Source organism: Hemitrygon akajei, chromosome 7 (genome assembly GCF_048418815.1).
Source record: "Hemitrygon akajei chromosome 7, sHemAka1.3, whole genome shotgun sequence".
In the NCBI taxonomy this organism is placed as follows: Eukaryota; Metazoa; Chordata; class Chondrichthyes; order Myliobatiformes; family Dasyatidae; genus Hemitrygon; species Hemitrygon akajei.
Window position 1 is genome coordinate 161,033,996 of NC_133130.1, and position 23,925 is coordinate 161,057,920.

Genomic DNA, 23,925 nt, shown 5'->3' on the forward strand with positions numbered 1-23,925 from the left:
TCCTTTTCTTACTTAAACTCGCAGACTTTAATTTATTTGTTCTAAGATGCTTGAAGTACAGCAATTTAAATCAAAAGGTGATGCCTTGAAAAGGCGGCATCCATCATTAAGGACTCTCATCACTCAGGACATGCCCTCTTCTCACTGTCACCACCAAGCTGGTGGTACAGGAACCCGAAGACACACACATTATAGAAACAACTTCTTCCCCTCTGACATCAAATTTCTGAATGGACAATGAGTCAACCCATGAACACTATCCTACTTATTTTTCCCTTTTTTTTGCATGACATATTAATTTGTTTATACATTTCTTGTAATTTTATTATGTATTACAATGTACTACTGTCACAAAACAACAAGTTTCACAACATATGCCAGTGATAAAAAACCTGATTCTGATATAGTGATTAAAATCCTGAATGTTTAAATAAATGAGATTACAAACCTCCAGATGCAATTAACAATACACAAAACGCTGGAGGAACTTGGCAGGCCAGGCAGCATCTATGGAAAAAAGTACCGTCGACATTTCAGGCAAAGACATTGACTGTACTTTTTCCCATCGATGCTGCCTGACCTGCTGAGTTCCTCCAGCATTTTGTGTGTGTTGCTTAGATTTCCAGTATCTGCAGATTTTCTCTTGTTTGAGATGCAATTAACAGTCACTTGCCACAAATTAACATGCAACTTACAAAGGTCTTGAAGTGGTGATCAGCTGGAACTCAACTGATGTTTCTCATTCTTGATAAGTAAAAACGTGGATGGAGTCAACAGTGTTATTGCACTCTCTGGAAAAGACCAGAGGATCTCCCTCCTTGTCCTTAACCTGCCTGCAGCTTGGCACAGTTGATTACATCATCCACCCTACATGTCAACAGAACAGGATGATCCATGCCTGCACCATTCTTATCTAATTATAGCCAGAAAACACTTGCTACTACTGATCTTTCCCATTAATTTTATCTTTAAACACCTCTCTTACTGTTAACTTGCTGCCTCTCAGCAACATCATCCCAAAACACAGCACCTGCCACAAACATGCATTTAATACCCAGGTTTAACACATCACAATTTCTATTGTCAGACTGTCTTGACATGTAGGGCTGGATCTGCAGAAGTTTCTTCCAACAAGAAAATTAGGGGAAGAAAAAGCACTTGTCACATCATTCTCCAGTTACCAACTCACTGGCAACTTTCTGAAAGTGGAGCAAACTACTCAACCTTAGATACAGTCCTGACCAAGATAAGTTTGGACTTTCTTTCTGTGTCAGTTTTGGACTGTTCTATTTTCCAACTCTGCATTATCTAACTCTTCCCATTTGAGCTCATCAACTGCCAAAACCCTTATCCAAGGCTTTATTACCTTTACACATGAACGTTTCAATATACTCCTGCCTAACTGTGTTCTATCAGACAGGTCTGCTACATATAATCCAAACTGCATCACTAAATCACCATTCTGTTTCAATTATATAAGGCATTAACTTTAAAACTCTTAACCTTGTTTTCAGGTTTTGCCCCTTCCCATCTGTACAATCTTCTATAGCTCCTCAGATTTATCAGCACACTTCAAGTTTTTGCTCATTCAGCCATCTTATATTGAAATCTCTCCTTCATTCAAGCTTTTAATTTTTTTCTTTATCTCTCCATCTCATTAAAACACTAGGTATTTAAACAAAACTTCTGGTACTGCCCCAATACTTCCACAGTATCAATTGTCTGCTTAATAATACTTGTTATACATTTTGGAATAATTTTGCTCTACTAGCATTGTTACATGAAAAGTAGTACTTATTGAATCTTGCATATAGGACAAAAGTTCATTAATACATATTGAATTACAAAGATGCAAGTCAACAATTCTAAAAAAAAACCACAAATTGTGCATTTTAGGAAGGTAACATTTTTTGACAAAAATAATACATTCAATATGACAAAGCACTATGAATGAAATCAAATGGGAGTGGGATAGCATATTCTCATTTGACATTTATTTATGAATGGAAATCAGGTATTTCCTCATACAGCAACATTTTCAAAACTACTTTTTCCTTGCATTGAAGAAATAGAGACTGGTATCACATGGCTACTTTCCTTTTTTTAAAATCTAGTTAATCTCAGTTTCCGCTACTCAAAAATGCAAATATGTATCTCCATTTAAAGCTTTAAAATTATCTTAGTTAAAAATAATTTTAACTAAAATATAATTAACTTGGAAGAGATAGAGATCTTTAAAATTATAAATGGCTATGAAAAGGAAAAGTAGAAGACTATACTGCTTGTTGAGAAAGAATCCAAAACTGGGGATCTCAAATACAAGTCAGTCATCAATAAATTCAAGAAACAAAGAAAATGATGCAGATGGACAAGGTGAAGTAGAAAGTGAGGAGAATCAGGTAAAACATACAAAGTTTGGACTAGATGAGCCAAATAGTCTTTTGATTTGTGATGAATTCTATGCAATTAGAAGTTCAGTATTGACAGCTACATTTGCTAAAGTTTATTCTATTCAGTATGCATTAGGGTGAAAAGAAATTGAAGAATTATCAATTGATGCGTGATAATATTAACTTAACATTTCATTCATCTGGTTTGTGCCAGTGTGCTCCACAAAGTCAGCTTATCTGAGCACAGTGCCACAAACCAGATGGACGAAATAGCCTTTCTCATTTGCAAGAGACTTCCTAAAAGCTTCATTTAAATGCAATATTGATCATCCCTCATGTTATACCCAAAGTGTCACAACTTCAAAAGTGTTTAAAAAAAAATGTCGGAGGAGCAGAAAAAACTCCTCATCCCCATCTGCCACCATGCCAAAAAAATACTTCCCAGAAGAGAGTATAGATACAATAAAGTCATAAAATAACTATTTTCCTTTAAGGAGGGGGTTCCCAACCCAGGGTCCACAGACTCTGTTAATGGCAAGGCTTCATGGCATAAAAAAGGTTAGATATCCTTGTTTTAAAGGAAGAATATTTTTGGGGGAAGATTGGAAGATTGATGTAAAGCAGTTCTCCCCACCTTTCAAGAGCTAATGGAAAACACATAAAAGGCTTGCAAAATAGTATTTTAAAATGTTGCCTTCAAAACGAAACAAAAATTCATTAAATCTCAGGCAGTCATGTTACTTAAACATTCACATAAAGAATGAAATCATTCATGTATTATTGCACAAGATACCACATAGCTTTTCAGAAAATTAATATGCAGCATCTTAAAGGAAGGGATTCCCACAACCTGTCAATACTTTCAGGAAATATTTACTGTACCTATCCTTAAATTCCATACTTGATGCAATCTATGAGTAAAGTGGATGCTGATATTTCATACTATAATAGCCACATGATCATTTCATGTCACGTTACATAATAAAGGCAATCACCAAACGTCAATTATAATACTGTTTCACAAACATTGCTTGCCCTCTTGTCACTTAATATTATTCAGTGGACTACAAAATTTTGAACATCAATAACAATACAAGCAAGGAGGTAATAACAGAAGTGACAAATCAAGTAAAAATGTTTTTTTTGAATCTACCAATCACTTAAGTTAAACATCAAAAATAATGTTAATATATTAAAATTAAAATAGAAAGTGTTTTAAGCTAAAACAAATCAAATTCCCTTGGCTTGTTGATCCAGCCCTTTGCATTGTTCATGACTTCCAGAATCCAGGCTGTAGGTAACCTTTCGGTAAAGGAAAATCTTTTTGTTTCAAGCATTTCTGTAATGCAGACAGGAGAAATAAGACATTTAGAAATAGTGCTGAACAGCACAGAAACACTCCCTTCTGCCTACCATATCCACCCAGGCCTTTTCTGCCCATCTGCACTAACCCTATTTGCCTGCACTAGGTCTGCAACCTTGCCTTGCCGAGAGCCCAGATACTGATGGCAGGGCTGACATAAGAACACACAATATCCAGATTCAGCAAACTCAGGGCGGAAACTTGAACAAGATTTGGGTAATCACACCAACAAACTATGTTCAGGAGCTGCTGTTGCTGCCTCACTATCTAGATTCAATCACGACCTCTGGTCCTTCCTACTGTGACCACGTAAGGCTTCCTCTAGATTCTCTGGTTTTGTCACATGCGCATCAGTACTGGCTGGTAGGTTAACTGGAAGTATAGGGGGTGATAGGAAAAGAAAGAATGGGTTGCTGGAAAATAAGGGGAACCAGCAGAAATTTGAAAGGCAAAATGCTCTCCTCTGTCATTAGAAATTATAGATATGATAGAAACTGAATAAAAGTCAGAGGCAACATTACATGAGAGATTTAGTAAAGACAGCCAAATAATTTCCTTCCTTGCTCATATACAATCAGTTTCAGCCACCCTAAGGTACAAGTATAACTAAAGAAAATCTCAAGACAAGAATTTTGCAGTGCCCTGTACAGACCTTACAGAAAATGATCATTGTTTTTCATCAGTATTAATGGCAGCAAAATTTCTGCTTTTCTAATGCATTTTATTGTCTATGAGTGGTTTGGATTATAAAGCCAAGAAAGGCACTAAATAAAATCAGAGTATTTTCACTGAGCAAATGTAGCACAAAACATGAGAAGGAAAAATACCTGTTTCTTTGCATTAATCCAACAATGAAAGCAGTTTGGATTAATTATTACAATGTAAAGTATTATCTGTAAACTTCTGGTACCCTAATTTAATATAGTTCTTGAAAAACGAGCTTTATTTACTAGACATCCTTCATCAATAACATACAAGATTGACAACTCACATCAAGTAGGCTCAGCAGATATCCTGGTTTATTTTTTATTTATTTAGAGATACAGCACCAGACAGGCCAATATGACAAACCACCCAGCAATTCACTTATATAACCCTAGCCTAATCACAGGACAATTTACAATTATCAATTCACCTACTCGGACTAAGTCTTGAACTGTGGGAGGCAATCCACTGGGTCATGGGGAGAACGTACAAACTCATTACAGATGGTACCTGAATTGAACTCTGAAGTCTGACACCCCAAGCTAAAAAAGCGTTGTGCTAACTGCTATGTTACTTAGTCTCTCTGATCACTCCCTTGTGTGTCTTAAGATACCAAACTATTAAGCTTTGAAATTAAACCCCTCCAAACTTCCTTCCTTTAAATTTTGGTTGAAGTACTCCTACGAAGTCCTTAGGGACACTTTTCTCCAATTAAGTTATATTAACTGAAAGTTGTTACTTCTATTTACCTTTTGCTGGCAAGTGTATATTCAAAATGCTTATATGGCAAAAGCAATTTTTTAAACTATAAATGTATGCTGATTGGAAAAGGCTCAGAAAATCATAGGGTAGTTTGATTTGGGAAAACGTAGCACACTGATGAGGGTTTACCTCCAGGAACTGTCGTAACCGGATCACAGCCCCAACTTGTCCATTGCCTGTAACAGCTTCAATCCTGTAAGAAAAATAACATTAAAAAGTAATTTATTTTATTTAGATTAGTTGTATTTTTAAAATACGTACACCCACAGATCTTTTATAATCTCAGTTCACCCCAAAGATCAGTAAAATCTTTAGTTTACTAAAATTATACGAAATATAGTACAGGAAGTCCCTGGGCTATGAACGAGTTCCGTTTCTGAGTCCATCTTTAAGTCAGATTTGTACGCAAGTCGGAACAAGTACATCTGGTATTATTTATTAGTCAAACGTTTGTCTTAATATATAGAATATATTTTACCTTTCTATGCAAATAAAACACTTAAGAATGTATTCCAATAATTGAACCACTGTGTTGCTTGGTAATAATTGTAGCTTTCATCGGGGCAGGGCCTTTCACATGCTCCATTATTCTCACTTTATTCTTTAAAATTGTTCCAATCATTGGCCAACTGTAGCCTAATGCTTTTCCAATGACCTATGGCGTTTCACCTCTTTCCGATCGCTTTATTATTTCCACTTTATTTTCAATCGCGATCGCTTCCCATCAATGGAACAGAAACACTGCGGGCGGCAGGTCCCGAGTTCCACCGGCTCCCGAGGTCCACTGGGTCCCAAGGATCATCGCACTCAATTCCCCGGGTCCTAAACTCCACCGCACTGAACAGGTTAAATGGGACAAGTGGGGGCTGTGCTGGGTTTGGGTATTTGATCCTCCATAATATTCCACATGGGAATTTAAACTGGAGGTGGCAGTGTTTTTTTTATGAGGTCAAGTTGCGAGCTCGACATCAACCCAGCACTGATGGTACAGGAGTCACTGGATCGACATCAACCCGGCACGGGAGCGGTCTGTCACTGGATCGAACTCGGGGACCTCCGTTCTCCAACCCGGCGCTGATCTCACTGCGCCACCAGCCGACCGGAAGGGGGGGGAGGGGGGGTGAATCTTGCTAAGAAAAATTTAAGCGAAATACAAAGTTACACATTCAACACAGTGTCAACGGCAAGGACTTAAAATGGCGGGCAGCGTCGCAATCTGATTTTAAATGGCGGACGGCGTTCTCCTTCCTCGGTTCGTAAGTACAAGTTGTCCGTAAGTCGGACGTTCATAACTCGGGGACTACCTGTACTTCATTTGCCTGCAAAAACAACCTAGAAACAAGCAATGTAATAATACCTTTATCTATTTTCTTAAGCAATTTTGGTTGAGCAATAAATACACCCAAGTTCAGCTCCAACACAAGATACAAATTTGCTGACGACACCACTGCTGTGGGCCGTGTCAAAGATGGTAATGAATCATCATATGGGGGGAGATTGAAAATTTGGCTGAGTGGTATAATAACAACAACATCTCACTCAATGTCAATAAGACCAAGGAACTGATTATAGACTTCAGAAGAGAGAAACCACAGGTCCATGAGCCAGTAATCAGAGGTGTAGAGAGTCAGTAATTTTAAATCACAGGAACTGTCCTGGACCTATCATACAAACATAATTGTGAAGAAAGCACAACAGCACCTCTACTTCCTCAGAAGTCTGCGGAGATTCCACATATCATCGAAAAGCTTTGCAAACTTCTATAGATGTATGGTGGAAAGTGTACTGATTGGCTGCGTTACAGCCTGGCATGGGAACACCAATGCCTTTAGGTGTACGAAAGGTAGTGGATTTGGCCCAGTACATCACAGGTAAAACCCTTGCAACCATTGAGCACATCTACATGAAACATTGCCATAGAAAAGCAGCATCCATGATCAAAAATCCTCACCACTCATTTCTCACTGCTGCATCAGGTAGAAAGCATAATTGCCTCAGGACTCACACCACAGGTTCAAGAACAATCACTAGCCCTCAAACATCAGGCTTGTGAACAAAAGAGTTAAGTACACTCATTTAAGGACTCTTTTATCTTGTTATTTCACACTCATTATTTATTATTATTTACTTATATCTACATTTGCACAGTTTGTTGTCCATTGATCCCATTTACAGTTGCTGTTCTATAGATTTGCTAAGTATGCCCACAGAAAAAGAATCTCAGGGTTGTATGTGGTGACATACACGTATTCTGATAATAAATTTTACATGAACTTCTGAACTTTTTATGGTCAGACTCCCAAGAGTGTAAATGACCTCACGTGGGAAAAGATTAGAACTCCCAGACATTGATTGGTGTTAATATAAAACTCTACAGTTCTCAAGCCTCCTAGACTGTTACTGGAAATGAGAAGTTTTTAAATGAGGATGAAAATCAAAAGGTAAAAATAAGTTGGCATTGATGGAATGAATCAAAATTAGAGCTGTATTAGCACAGGTGAAGGATTTGCAAATGTAAGAAAATGTGATGCACAAAATATGATATGTTGTGATGTATATGTAAAAACAACACCCTTCTCAAACACAAATGAGTTAAAATACCAGATAATTTGCTTATATGGGCTTTGGTTTAGGTAGAAGTGTTGACAAGATACATAAAGAGTAATGTTCATCTCCATTAAGGCTGTGGATTCAAATTACACACAAATGTGCTACCCAGAATCACATTCCCTGTACACTGCCAATCACATTGGTGTCAGAGGTATTACCTTTCAAATGAGAAGGGGAACTAGATCCTTTTTAGTTTCTCAATTGGTCTTTGCAAACCCCAGTGCACTTATTTTCACCAGCTAGGAAATTCTGGTGCTTTGGCCCATCACCTTCAACTAAAGTCACTTAAAAGACCAATATTACTTTACTGCTTATGGATGAACTTTCCGTGTATAAACTAGCTACAGGATTTTCTACATAATAGCTAACCACAAAATATTTCAATTGGTTTAAATATTCTCTTTGCCTAAACATCGATGACTCCATAAAATGTAGAATCCGAAAAACTGCTTTGAATGAAGAAATTTCCTCACCCAAGTCTTAAACGCTTAATAGTTCAGAGATGGTGACCCCTCAACTGTGGCCTCCCAACATCTCCCCATTATGATCCTGGTAGAGGAATTACAGTAAGCTGAATCAACCATCAGGGTCTAGAATTCACTGTTTGAAATGTCAATGGGGCCAGAAACCTTTATCACATTTATAATGTTCCTGAATGAATATCTGAAGACCCAAAACTTGCAGGGCTATAAACCAAGAAGTGAGAAGAAGGATTAACCTGAAGTCCATTTTTGGTTGGTATGGACCAAAAGGCTTCCTTATGAAGTACACATTTCTACAAATGTGTAATTTCAGCCCACAAACTGAAATAATAGAAGGTTGCAGCTCATCACCACCATCTCACAAGCAAATGAGTACGTCAAAAATGCTACCCTGTTAGAACATTCTGGACTTAAGGTGTATTGCAAAATATTAACTTCAGCAATTACTTTAGCTACCAATCTTCAGATCTGAATATGGACGATAGATTAAAATGCAGTTCTAAACAATAGGTTCCTAAGAGCCATGAAACACAGTTAATTGGAAGACCAGACCATGCTGATTTAAAATTCATGTAATGTGGGTACAAAGAAGGTGTAAAATTTATACGTAATTCAAAGAAAGCATTGCAGATACATTGTAAACATAGAATTGTTCTTTGATCTTTAGCATATGTAATGTTGGGTTTAGCAGACCTCTTCCTCTGAAAGGGTCTCAACATGATGCTTCCTGTGTCTCATTTTGTTGAATAAAGAGATGACTCAATATCTACCAGCTACATCTCTCAGGTAACTTTGTTCACATGACAATACGTACAAATTGAGGAAACAATTTTTAAAATTGCAACTGATACATGTCATTTCAAAGAGGCATCTGGCAGTCAGTGACAGTATGAGAAGAACATCTATTTTAGTGGAATATTTAGTATCCACAATGAAGTGTTTTTGACAAGGTGCAAGTGTTAACCAATATCACCCAAGCTCCAGCTACCTCACAATACCCAAGTTCTAATATTTATTACATTGTTTGATGTAGGTCCTCAGAATGCATTCCTGATACTTGAAATAAACAAAGCAAATGACACACGTGTGTGGGAGTGCTTCACTGATGAAAGTGTATGACAACTCTTTGGGAAAGTAAGAGCCTTTGTACAATCATTCTGTCAATACTTACCCGTCACTCGACATTTAAAATTATTAATTACTTCTCGTGGTAAAATTTTGTTGCAGAGTTTTTGAGGAACTGAGCAACAGAAATAGACCACGAAACCATTGTGGTGTTCTGAGAAAATGGCACCTGCAACCGTAGCTGATCTTTTATCAAATGAATGGGAAGTGGGCCACAAGGGGGCAAATCATCCATTCCTGCATCTTTCTCTAATGCAGTTTTTGACAGGTATTACACAAAGTTGTAGCTTCTTCCTTTACAAGATGACTACTTTAAAAAATGCAGCAAACCATTTTAGGATACTTGTAGATCGTGAAAACGAGTTTAATGCAGCAAGTCATGAACACGAGAGATTCTGCAGATGCAGAAAATCCAGAGCAACTCAGCCTCTATGGAAATGCATAAACAGTTGATGTTTCAGGCCAAAACCCTTCATCAAGATTAGAAATTAAGGGGGAATATGCCCCAATGAATAAACAGTCACCTCCCTTCCTTTTCAGTCTTAATGAAGGGTCTCAGCCTGAAACATCAACTGTTTATTCATTTGCATAGATGCTGCCTGAACTGCTGAGTTCCTCTAGCATTTTGTGTATAATACAGCAAATTCTGTTTTCTTGCTAAATTAAGAAAACAAACTTTAACTGTTCTCCTCATCTTTGTGCATCACATGAAAGGCAAGCTGGTGGTAAACATCCACAACCATCACTAATCCCCTACCTGGAGAAATATTCATTCATGAGCAGTAGGATCATTTTCCAAAACTGGTTCTGATACTTTAACATCAAAGCACGACCACAGACCTGTTGTGGAAACAAGTAGCAGCATTAGACTACAAGATATTCATGGAAATAATAATAAATAGAGAATACAGCAGGCTAGAATTCAAATAATCCCACTCAAGCCTCCCCAGTAATGCCTCCCTTCGTCATGTAAATTATTACTGCAGATCTTTCTGTAAACATAGGCATCCATTAGTCTTGAGAGACCACAGATTTGCCCCTTGGAAAGTTTCCAGGGCACAGGTTTGGGCAGGATTGTACGGGAGACTGGCAGTTGCCCCTCTCCATGCTACCAATGCTGTCCAAGGGAAGGGCAAGGGGTCGATACAGCTTGGCACCAGTGTTATCGCAGAACAATGTGTGGTTAAGTGCCTTGCTCAAGGACACAACACACTGCTTTAGCTGAGGCTTGAACTAGCAACCTTCAGATCACGAGACCAACACCTTAACCACTTGGCCACGTGCCAACACTCTAAACATATTATAAATATAAATAGAAATGCTAAACTCACTGAGCAAAACAAGCAGCATCTGCCCAGAGGGAAACAGAGTTAGTTAGAGTTTTCATCAGATTTGGAAATGCAGTTGCAAGAAAAAGTTTGAGAATCCTTTGCAATGACCTGGTTTTCTGCATTAATTACTCAGAAAATGTGGTCTGATCTTCACCGAAGTCACAACAGTAGACAAACACAATCTGCCTAAACTAACAGCACACAGTGTACTTTTCAAGTCTTTATTGAACACATTGCTTAATCATTTACAGCCAAGGCTGGCAAAAGCATGTGAACCCCTTGTCTTTAATAACTGGTAGAACCTCCTTTAGCAACAATAACCTCCACTGAACATTTTCTGTACAGCTGATCAGACTTGCACAATGGTGAGAAGGAACTTTAGACCATTCCTCCACACAAAACTGCTTCAGTTCATCAATATTTCTAAGATACCTTGCAGGAGCAGCCCTCTTTAGGTCATGCCACAGCATCTCAATTGGGTTAAGGTCTGGACTCTGACTTGGCCATTACAAAACATGATTTTTCTTCTCTTTAAACCATTCTGTTGTTGATTTATTCTTGTGTTTCAGATCATTGTCTTGTTGCATCATCCAACTTCTATTAACCTTCAGGTGACAGACCGCTACCCTGACATTTTCCTGTAAAATGTCTTGATACAATTTTGAATTAATTGTTCCCCACAACAACTGCAAGCTGTCCAGACCCTGAGGCAGCAAAGCAGCTCCAAACCATGATGCTCCTTCCACTATGCTTCACTGTTGGGATGAGGTTTTGGTGTTGGCGTGCAGTGCCTTTTTTCTTCCAAACATAGCATGTACATTTTTGCCAAAAAGTTAAAACTTTTATCTCATCTGGCCACAGAACATTCTCCCCGAGTGTTGTGGAACACCCAGGTGATCTTTTGCAAACTTGAGATGTACAGCAATGTTTTTTTAAGAGAGCAATAATTTCCTCCATGGTGTCCTTCCATGAACAGCATTCTTGCTCAGTGTTTTTCTTATAGAGGACACATGAACAGAGACTCTTGTAAGTTCTAGAGATTTCTGCAGGTCTTTTGAGTTACCCTTGGGTTCCTTTTCACCTCCCTCAGCATTGCAGTGTGATCTTTACCGGATGCACACTCCTATGGAGAGTAACAAGAGTACTGAATTTCATCCATTTTTAGACAATTTTTCTTACTGTGGAGTGATGAACACTCAGGTCCTTAGAAATGTTTTTGTAGCCTTTTCCAGCTTCATGCATCTCTACAGTTCTTTTAAGGTCCTATGAAAGTTGTTTTGATCAAGGTATGGTGCACATGAACAGATCTTTCTTGAGAACAGCTGGTTCTGTCAGTAACCTGACTTTGTGGCTTTTTTTTAAAAAATAGGGCAGGGCACCTCTACAACCCACACCTCCAATCTCATCTCATTAATTGGAACACCTGATTCCAAATGGGTTTGGTAGAAGGCATAATGTTCACATACCTTTTGGAACCAAGACTGTGATTGTTTAAATGGTGTACTCAATATTGACAAGTAGTTTAATTGTTTGGATGTTATTAGTTTAGGCAGATTGTGCTTGTCTATTATTGTGACTTGGATGAAGATCAGACCACATTTTATGAGAATTTAGTGCATAAAACCAGGTAATTGCAAAGAGTTCACAAACACTGTCTTGCAACTGTGGTTTGAAAAACATTTTTTTTGGATGTAACTATGGAAATGAAAATGAATATGAATAGAATGAATGGAAAAATCTACGAAAGCACACAAGCAAGAGAGACTGAATGACAAAAGCAGAGACAGTGCCAAGAGTAGATTCAAATGCAGAACACAATTATCCAAAATCACAGGAATCTGTAAATTTATATTTTTCACCATTCTGAAGCTGGTAAAAAAGTTTCACAATGCTGATATATATGAACTGTTTAACTTTGTATTGAAAGGATAATATGCCTAGTCAGAAGTTGTGATGCTGTTTCTTGAGCTCATGTTGAGCTTCATTAGCACAGCACAGGTGCAAGGATGCAAGTCGAATACCAGAAGTGAGACAGACAATAAAAGAAGCAAGAAACTGGAAACTTGGGATTATGTATCATGGCTGAAGCAGTCACCAAATTTGTATTTGTTCTCTCCAATTCAGAGACCACTTCATGAGCAAAGAATACTGGAACAGAAGTAGCAGTGGATTAAACAATATTACCAAAGGAAAAATGCTGGAAATCTAAAATAAAAACACAATAGTAGAAATACCCAGCAAGCGAGGCTGCAATTATGGAGACAGAAATAGAGTTAACCTTTCATCCGCTTATAAATTGTCAAAACAGTTTCTCTGCTTTCTAACCCACCATATCAAGTAGAAATAATTTCTTAATCATTTAAAAACCGTTTTTGATGCCTTTACTACATCTCCCTTCCATTTTTCCAACTCTAAGATTGCCCCACTTCTGTAACATCTCCACATAACCAAACTTACTCATCTACAGTATAATTCCATGCACTCTTTCTTAAGCCCTGCTTAATTCTTTCAGTGTGGTATTACAAACCTCGCTAAAGTTAAGCACAACTTCCTTTGCTTTGTACATACAAAATGCTAGTAAATGAAAACTTTCCAATTCACAAATAACATTGAAACAAAACGTGATGAGGGTCTATAAATTGTTAACAGTAGTTTTAATAAAAAGTTCAATAACTATCCGATACTTATGTATGATGAAAACACTGTCACACCTCCAAGAAGTCAAAGAGTAGTGTGGCAGTTACATCCGCCAGTGGTTCCATGTTTAACATCTGAGCCAGCCAGTGCCAAGCATGATTCAGGCCATGCGGATGTTCCTAAGCAAAGAAAAAACAATGATCAATACTATAATTACATGCCTGTCAACTGCAATCATGTGTAAGACTGAATAAAATAAACTCACGACTATCTTCTCTAGAAAGAAGATTTAATAGTGGTGTCATACTGGCAATGCACATAGTAAATATCAAGAGAATGGTTTTACTCATGATAGCACACTGCACATATGTACTAAGGCAGAGATGGAGAGTTACACAGAGAAAGGAATAAAATGACATATTGACATAGGTAGAAGAGATAGGAGAAGGTTTATGACAAACATGCAAATGACCACCTTCCACGCCATGTTATAGAACAGTTCAAATTTCACTTGGGTGGCACCAATGGAACTACTTTTCAAAAATACTTAAGGAATACTGGAATTTGACATTAAAGCATTTAAGAAAAACGAATTTATCAAGAAAACTACTGTCTTGCCATCCTAAAAACACTAAAATCATTCCAAGTGTTAATTTTTGCTTATGCAAACCATTTTGTATCCATGTTCATGTATATCACCCCAGCAACTAGTCATTGTCTCTAGTATAGGCAGCCAAGATGACACTAAATTCAATTAAATCATTTATTTAATTAGGAATTTGAGGAGATTTGGAATGTCACCCAAAACATTTGAAAATTTTCAGATGTACTGTAGAAAGTATTCTGATTGGCTGCATCACCATCTGGTATGGGTGGGGGGGGGGGCTACTGCACAGGAATGAAGCAAGCTGAGGAGAGTTGTAAAACTAGCCAGCTCCATCATAGGCACAAGCCTCCATAGTATCCAAGACATCTTCAAGGAGTGGTGCCTCAAAAAAGCAACATCCATCATTAAAGACCCCCATCACCAAGGACATGCCATCATGAAGGAGGTACAGAAGCTTGAAGACACACAGTCAGCAATTCAAGAACAGCTTCTTTCCCTCTGCCATCCAATTTCTGAATGTACATTGAAACCATGAACACTACCTCAATAATATTTTATTTGTTTTTGCACTACTTACTATGTATCATTATTGCATTGCACCACTGCCACAAAGTTAACAAATTTGACAATGTGCCAGTGATATTAAACCTGATTCAGAACAAAATGATCAAAACCTCATGTCACAACTACAGTCGACCTTCACTAATCCGACTACCTGTAATCCAGTTCCTTCGATAATCCGCCACTGATTTCAAATTTTCCGTGCAAGTGTGATTTCAAATTTCCTGGGTCACCATACCAATCTGCTGTGTATTGTTTGGTTGCGCTAGATCTGTTCACGTGTTGGCGCACTCCTGTAAGCACAGACAGGCAATTCCTGCTTGTTTTCCTGCATTTACTAAAATCATTTGCGTGAGGTGCGGCTGCCCGGCACCTGCCTGTCTCACCCGCTGGCAGCAGGGGAGCTGGCACGCACTGGGTCGGTCTGCCTTCTTGCCCGCCTGCCGGCAGTTGCACACTGCCTCTGGCGTCACCTGGCCAGCGCTCCTTTCTCTTTTGCCTACGACCTCTGATCAGACGTGGCGACCCACTGAATTTAAGCATATTACCGCCTGGCGGTTACATGAAATGTGGCGTATAGAAGACCTCTTCTCCGACTTCTGCTTCTGCTCACCCAGATGTGCTGCCACCAACATCAACAGTTTTTGAAGAAACTGTTGTGCCAGTTTCAGCACCAGTTCCTGATGCTTCACTCGTTTTTCAAGATGAAGATGTTTATGATCCTGACAACCCCACACTTGTAAACATGTAACTTTGCCTGAAGGTATATTAAACGTCTCACATTAGAAGTGGAAGTGCTCAACTGTTCTGTATAGGTTAATTCCTGAGCATTTACCTGTACCCTTTATTTTATCTGTGCCTGTACAGTATGTTACTTTATTAAAATTTCACTTGCTACTCATTCAATATTTCTGTTTCATTATTATTTAACTTGTACTGATTTACACGGTATTTTAAAGGTATGATGAGGCGGTTAGCTATTGCTTAATGTGATCCTTCTGTAATTCGGCATTTTCACTAATCCGGCACTCCGCAGGTCCCAATGGTGCCGGATTAGTGAAGGTTGACCTGTAACAGGAATAACAGAATGAAACATTTTCTTTAGAATGAAGAGAGAGAGAAAAAACTTATTAATTGAATTAACAGAATTAAGTTTCGGCTCACTGAACAAAAAGGCTTATTACAATTTCATCAGCTTAATGCCACCAATTTCCGGCACATTTGGCATGAGCTCATTCACAGCATTACTGAACTTAATTACAACAAAGGTGGCTTGAATTTAAATTAATTACATTATTTTTCTCCAATGTTTCTAAGTGTTTATGATTATCAAACATTTGCAAGCCGAAAAGGTGTTAAGGCAGCTTGACAAGAGGCCCCCCATGTTAATACCAACAATGCAGTTGTAGAAGCACAATTGTAAAAAAGGTTAGTACAGCAATATACAACCTGGGTCAAATGCAATTTGAACCAATACTCATAAGGGTTTCATTCAGATTTGGATAAATTAACCAAATTTTCAAAAGTACCACCATAATATTTGGTTACTTACTCCTTGCTTTGTTCCATAGGGCCATCTGGACAGTATGATGGCTGCATACAGGCGAACCATTCCAGACATCCGTTTTAGAAAGTTGTCCTGCTGCTCAACGCAATTTTCTTGCACTCTGTAGCCCAATAACCTATTAGTAGAGATAAAAGGATTAGACTTTTAAATCTTGCTTTTCCATCTTGCTGAATATTTATTTTACTGATTTACCTCACTTTCAGAGAAATTAATTTGACTCCTTAAACTCATACTTATAATTAAAGGGAATTTAATAGAAAAACAAGGAGGTTGTGTTACCTGAACTGTTTCACTCGCCACAAATACTATCTGAACTACTTTACTTTTGTTGTCACCAAACAATTGATACTAGAGTGTACAATCATCACAGCACTATTTGATTCTGTGCTTCGCGCTCCCTGAAGTACAAATCGAAGAAAATATAATAAAAATTTAAATTATAAACCATAATTAGAAAATAGAAAAGGGAAAGTAAGGTAGTGCAAGTCAGGTCCGGATATTTGGAAGGTACGGCCCAGATCCAGGTCAGGATCCGTTCAGCAGTCTTATCACAGTTGGAATGAAGCTGTTCCCAAATCTGGCCGTACGAATCTTCAAGCTCCTGAACCTTCTCCCAGAGGGAAGAGGGACAAAAAGTGTGTTGGCTGGGTGGGTCGTGTCCTTGATTATCCTGGCAGCACTGCTCCGACAGCATGCGGTGTAAAGTGAGTCTAAGGATGGAAGGTTGGGCATTCCTCAAATTTTGCACATATTATACTTCCAGTATACCTGTATTTGCTTTGGTGCTGATAGAAACAGCATCTCATAGAAGATCTGAAGATAATCGCTTAGTCTGGTAATAGAATGATGAATTTATTTCAAACTAAACCATGAAAATACATTGAAATTAAATACATTTACTTTTATTGAACATGGGAACAACAGGTAATTCAGTCCCTTAGTCCTTTCTTGCCATTTAATTAGATATGAATGATTTGATCAGAAATTTGCTTTCACAAAGCAAACAGACTGAATGAGTTAGAAGTATCTGAATATTGGAAGATCTGTATTACAATCTCAGCTGAGACCAAAAGGTTGTTAAATGGAGACAAAGAGTCTGCAGACGCCAAAATATTTTCCAAATAAACTGCTGAGTAACTCAACAAATCAGAGGAAAATTAGACCATCCATTTCCTTCCAGTGATGCTGCCCAATCCATTGAGTTCTTCCAACAGTGCTTTTTTAAGCAAAGGATAGTCAAAGATTAGTTCTACAAACAGAAACCAAAAATGCAATCTGCATATGGGCTATGTTATAAATGGAACAAAAAAAAATTGCATTTTCATGAATTGTTCATTCACAGAGTGGGTGAAGGTGAAGATAAAACCAAACTGCCAATTTCAGTACAATCAAGTTTAGTACTCTCATCTCTGAAAATCAATAGTTTCAGTCGTTCAGCAAAAGATTAAGCCTTTTTGCTAATCAAGTAGGTACATACACTCATACTTTTCATTCCTCCAACATTTCTTTCCACTCCTTCCACGTTCTACAACAGTGCCCTAGCGACAATATTAAGTGGCCAATTAAACTGCCCAACTCTACATCTTTGCAATGTGGGAGGTAACTGGAACAACCAGAGGATCCCTATAAGCACACAGAGAACAAGCAAGCCACACACAGTCTGTACCAGAGATCAAGACTGAACCAAGGTTACTGGAACTCTGAAGCAGCAGTTCTATCAGCTGTGCAAATGTGTTACCCAGAACATGTTTTTCAAAAAAAAAAACATATTGAGGGATCCATGCTCCAGATTGTTTCCCCTATTACAGCAGTTAGCCTATAATTTCTGTGTGTCTGGATTAACCGTCAATTTAGGTCAATATATTTGCAAGGAAATTCAACCTAGGAAGAAGAGAATTCAGAAGAAATGAACTGAACAACATTATGGTGGACTGCACACTGAGATGCAGTGATTTCATTCCTTTCACAAATAACTGTTTCGTAATATCACTCTAATCCCAGGTCAAGGGGCAGCATTTGAGAGAGAAATGCAGAGCAGAGAATGGAGAATGGCATCAATCTTAATTTAAATTATATCAGCACTGTATCAATACATCTCCACAGCAGTAACATTTTTACGATAAGAATTGTAATTTTTATTGTATATTTCCATAATTTATCAAAGCTATTTAATTTGATTTTTTTGGAACCTATAATTTTTCCCTCTTTATGGTTCTCCAAGAATCACAGATTATAGATTCAAGTACATTGATTATCAAAGAATGTATCAATTATATAACCTTGAGATTTGTCTGCTTACAGGCAGCCACAAAGCGAGAAACTCAAAAAAACCAAATTTAAAAAAAGATCAACACCCAATGCTCACAGGAAGAAAAAAAAACACAAATCATGTGAAGAACAGAATGAGCAGCACAGCATTTCGAACCAAATTGGGTCCTTAGGTCCAAATCCCCGGAGCAGACCAGAGTCGGGCTGAAACCTCTGTCTCAGTTCATATAAGCGAGGCAAATAGCCACAAAGCGCACAGACACAAAGCACAGCAGCCGGGGCAGTCTCACAGCCTCACAAAGAGAGGAATGAACATTGTGGGAGAGTGAGCAAAATTGGTCCAACTCTCACCAGTCCTGACACACTGCCTTTCCAGTCTATCTGGGCTGGTGGTTAAATTGTCCAACAGTAGATCGCACCTCGCATTAGGACCTGGGCCCTGTCACAGTGAAACTGCTTGAGGCCTAGATCATGGCGCCAAGCCCAAAGCTGTTCTCAAACTCTCCAGATTGGTTTGACACTCAGAGCTATCCAACCTCACACTCCAGTTAGTTGGACAGGCATCGAAACTCCTCTGCCTCGATGACTCCTCTCCAACTCCATCTGTGTTAATTTTGCAATGCAACAGCATAGCTCAGCCCTCAAACTTGCTTCGCCTTCGCTCGCCTCTTCATTGCTTGTTGTGATAGTTTATCACAATGTTCTTCAGAAAAGACGTTATCAATAATGTTTTTGGTCGAAGTTCTTCCCTTTCAAACTACCGGAAGGCTGTCACCTGCCTTCAGTACTGCCATTTTAAACCAGAATTTACGCCATTGCATTCTTCAGTGGAGTAAAGGAATTTGCATCATAGTACTGTGACATAACCAAAACGAGGTGTCCTTTGAAACTCGACCCACCCCCACCTTAAGCCTACTTCCAGTATGTTACATTTCCATCAGGGTGGGAGAGAATTAATCTATCTAACTTGTATATGCTTCCCATATTTTTTTTAAACATTTTTATCGGTCACTCCTCAGAGAAAACAAATGAAGTTTGTCTAACTCTCCTTATAGGTAATAAATTTCAATCCAGGCAACATCCTGATGAACCTCTTCTGCACCTGCTCCACATCCTTCCTGTGTGACAACCAGAAACAGACATAATACTCCAAATGTGGCCTAACCAAAGTTCTACACAGCTGAAACAGATTCTTGACTTTTAAAAAATTATAATACTCAATTAAATATGCTTTTACAAAGTAAAAAGTTCAACACAGAAAGGGATTCAGAAGAGAAGATGTCAGACAGCTACAAACAAACTTGAAGTTCCAGAACAGCCGTTGCTAATAACCATCTGGCAGACAGCAGAAATCAGATCAGTTATGCTTGCAATTTTGTGGGCATATTGTTGTTTTGGGACTTCTACCTTTGGTATTCTTCCTTTGGTAACCCATCTTTCCACGAAGGAAAAAACGGGACTGCATAGGGACACTTTCGGTGCAAGTGGGCCAAGAAAAGATCGCCAACCTTCGGGTGAAACTCCCAGATCCCTGAAGCAACCACTGCTATTGGAAATGCAGCTTCATGGTGAGATGCAACCTCCTCCTCCCCTTGTTTCTGCAAATAAGAAAAAAGGCAATGTTAAAATTACAGCAGACATTGTACTTGTGCCTTTCTAATTAAAAACGATAATGATTTATATCTGGCTCAAACAGCACAAAAAATTTCAGACACTTCTTTTTGCAACAGACCACAAAATGAATTCATGCACTGTATTTATAATAGGCAAAGAACTTGCCTAATGTATATTGAACGTAATGCTCAAGAAGATAGCTGAAGAAAATGCAAAAAGAACCTTCCAAACATAAAGGGAATTTGGTTACAACAGTACTTGAATACAGACATCCCACCTCTCCCGGAAGTTTCCGGAGTCTCCCGCATATTGATATTGGCTCCCTGATGCCCACAAATTATATACAATATCCCGGAAATCAAATTTTTGGGGAAGGGGAGCAAACTGATCAGTCTCTCTTCGTGGTAAGTAGACTTATCGATTTTCTCTGTGGGCAGGCTTTAGTCAACCCCCCCCCCTCTCTTTTTCATTGTCCATCATTTCAGTTTAGTGTCCTGCAGCGCCATGGCAGAGTGTTCCAAAAAAAGAAAATATAAAACGTACTTCACCCCAGACTACACTAAAGTGTACCCCTGCCTGATAGGGGTCACTGTGTTGCTCGCTGCACTGTTGCAACAGTGACTTTTCTATTGCCCATGGTGGGTTAAATGACTAAAAGACATGTTGAGGTGAGTTTAATGGGTGTCATTCGTTCATTAGCATAGCTAACGTTATTTAAACTAGCTGGCTAGCTGCTAAGGAGCTACTCTATTGATATCCTACGTGATGAGGCCAAACCCCCTGTAGACTTGATTAAAGTTGTAATAGAATAAAAAAAGATTCCAAATAACATAATGTAAGCACATTTTAATGTCACATTTTCTGCATATACCCAACTTGGTTTACAGATTAGACAAAAATCACTAAACAAAGTATTACATACACCCTTGGAGGTTGACTGGGGGTGGGGGGGGGGATATGGGGTTGCGGGAGACAGGGGTGCTTCCTCCCTAATAAGAGTTTTTGCAAGGTGGGATGTCTGTGAATAGAACACAAAACACACTCAGTGACCTGTACCTAATAAAGTAGCCACTGAGTGTATGTCCATGGCCTTCTGCTGCTGTAGCCCATCCACTTCAAGGTTCCACATATGCATTCTGAGATGCTCTTCTGCACAACACTGTTGTAACACATGGTTATTTAAGTTACTGTCGCCTTTGTGTCAGCATGAACCAGTCTGGCCATTCTCCTCTGACTTCCCTCATTAACAAGGCGTTTTCATCGACAAAAAGGCCATTCCCTGGATATTCTGTTTCTCACACCAATCCCTGTAAACTCTAGAGACTGTTATGCATGAAAATCCCAGGAGATCAGCAGTTTCTGAGATACTGAAACCACCCCGTCTGGCACCAACAGTCATTCCATGGTCAAAGTCACTTTTCTTCTCCCATTCTGACATTTGATCTGAATACCAATTGAACCTCTTTTAAGCATTGAGCTGCTGCCACAATGAGATGTGCATGTGTGCCTAATAAAGTGGCCACTTAATGTACATGGCTATAAAGAAAAATAAGCGGCAAGTAGGACTGATTAGATAGAATTAGCTTTTACCTTCCCTTCTGTGCTGCATTACAATAAATATGGTGGAATGCATGGTAACATTTGATCTTGTCTGTAGCACCTAATTTAAGTAATTCTCTCATCACCTCTCTGAAAATTTCATATGCAAAGAACTTCATATTATGTAGTTACCTCGGCAACTATGCCTTCCATTTTGCAGATTACAGGTTTCTCAAAAATAACTAACAAAATGGACATTAAATTTTGGCTATAAAGGATAAGAAATAAATGTTGGAAAGGACGACAGAACTTCAAGGCTTGAGAAATAAAGCCTATTGACAACTGGAAGTAATAATATCTGTCCATAATCTAAATTAATGGCCAAAAGTTAATTTTAAGTTAATAAAAAGTTAACGAATGAAAGGGAGAAAATATGGTAAAGGCATGTTCATTCCTACAGAACAAAAAGGTTTCTAGTTGTCACTAATCACACTTCTGATTATTCACTTATTTACTCATTACAGGCAATCACCGGGTTACGAATGAGTTCCATTCCTGAGTCCGTCTTTAAGTCGGATTTGTACGTAAGTCCGAACAAGTACATCCGGTATTATTTAGCATCAATTAGTCAAACGTTTGTCTTAGTATATAGTATATATTTTACCTTTCTATGCATATAAAACTTAAAAACATATGTATTCCAATAATTAAACCAATGCATTGCTTAATAATAATTGTAGCTTTCATCGGGGTAGGGCCTTTCACATGCTCCATTATTCTCAATTTATCCTTTAATATTGTTCCGATTGTTGACCGACTGTAGCCTAACGCTTTTCCAATGACCGATGACGTTTCACCTCTTTCCAAATGCTTTATTAGTTCCACTTTATTTTCAATCGTGATCGCTTCCCGTCAACGGAACAGAAACACTGCAGGTGGCAGATCCCGACCTCCACTGGGTCCTAAGGACCACTGCACTTAATTCCCCGGGTCCTGAAGTCCACCACACTGAGACAGGTTAAATGGGACATTTAATGGGCTGTGCTGGGTTTGGGTATTTGATCCTCCTCAATTCCTCAATATTCCACATGGGAATTTAAACTGGAGGTGGCAGTGTTTTTTTTTACGAGGTCGAGTTGCGAGCTCAACATCAACCCAGCGCACTTGGGAGTGGTCTGTCACTGGATCGAACTCGGGGTCCTCCGTTCTCCAGCCCAGCACTGATCTCACTGCGCCACCAGCCGACAGGAAAGGGTGGTGGGGGGGAAGGGGTGAATCTTGCTAAGAAAAATTTAAGTCATATACAAAGTTACACACTCAACACAGTGTCAACGGCAATGACTTAAAATGGCGGACGGCATCACGATCCGACTTAAAATGGCGGACGGCGTTCTCCTTCCTCGGTTCGTAAGTACGAGTTGTTTGTAAGTCGGACGTTCGTAACTCAGAGACTACCTGAACTATGAGAAGCTTTACTGTAAATAAGTAAATTAGCTGTTATAATTCACCTAAATATAATCTATGTATTTAATTGATAGGGCAGTCCTTTAGGATGTCATGATCATGCAGAGTGCCACAAGAATGCAAACGTTTCTTTCTTTTATTGATGGCAGGCACAAATTTATTTTATATAATGCATATTATAGAAGATCCTTGGCTTGACATTGCAAATTCATATCACAAGCAGTAATTTATAAATGCTCACCACAAACTTTTCTGCCAGCTTGTAATAAACGAAGTCCTGACCTTGCGGGTGATGAGCAATTGACACCAACTTACCACCCGATGATATTTGCTTGCCTAAGAGAAGGTTATTGATCTTGTCAAAGATTTCACGCAGATGAGACCCTAGGCAGTGAGGAGAGGAGGGGTACAAAAGAAAATAGAAAATTAGTTTGACACTTATTTTGATATTTCAGGCAAAAAGAGAACCAACATTTGTGCAGTATTTTCAGAAATGTATTTCAACAGAAAAGAATACACCAAAAGGTTACCTTTTACCTTTACATACATACACACTATATGTATGAAGGTCACAGATGCACACTCATTGCACGAGATAAATAGGTGAAGGACACTTGTTCACATAATCCATCAATGCTTCCTCATCATCCCCTCAATGAATTGTTTAAATTACCCCAGTTTGCACTTCTGGTACTTTACGAGTGTAAGAGGCTATACTCTATGAGGAGTTTGAAGAGATTTCGCATGTCAACAAATACACTCAAAAACTTCTATAGTTGTACCCGTGGAGAGCATTCTGACAGGCTGCCTGTCTGGTATGGAGGGACTACTGCACAGGACCGAAAGAAGCTGCAGAAGGTTGTAAATCTAATCAGTTCCATCTTGGATACTAGCCTACGA

The 23,925-nt window shown here is 38.6% G+C and overlaps 1 protein-coding gene across 2 annotated transcripts in view; it reads right to left on the reverse strand.

Moving 5' to 3' along the window:
- The window catches only part of gle1 (GLE1 RNA export mediator), a 50,605-nt gene continuing 26,680 nt past the window's right edge, over positions 1–23,925 (reverse strand). For both annotated transcript variants that reach the window (XM_073052386.1, XM_073052385.1), the window contains exons 10-16: positions 23,267–23,409; positions 19,816–20,006; positions 16,126–16,255; positions 13,480–13,584; positions 10,195–10,277; positions 5,350–5,413; positions 1–3,729 (exon numbers count right to left, since the gene is read on the reverse strand). In XM_073052386.1, coding sequence (XP_072908487.1) covers positions 3,661–3,729; positions 5,350–5,413; positions 10,195–10,277; positions 13,480–13,584; positions 16,126–16,255; positions 19,816–20,006; positions 23,267–23,409 — 785 coding nt within the window. In that variant the 3' untranslated portion in view covers positions 1–3,660. The remainder of the gene's footprint in view (positions 3,730–5,349; positions 5,414–10,194; positions 10,278–13,479; positions 13,585–16,125; positions 16,256–19,815; positions 20,007–23,266; positions 23,410–23,925) is intronic.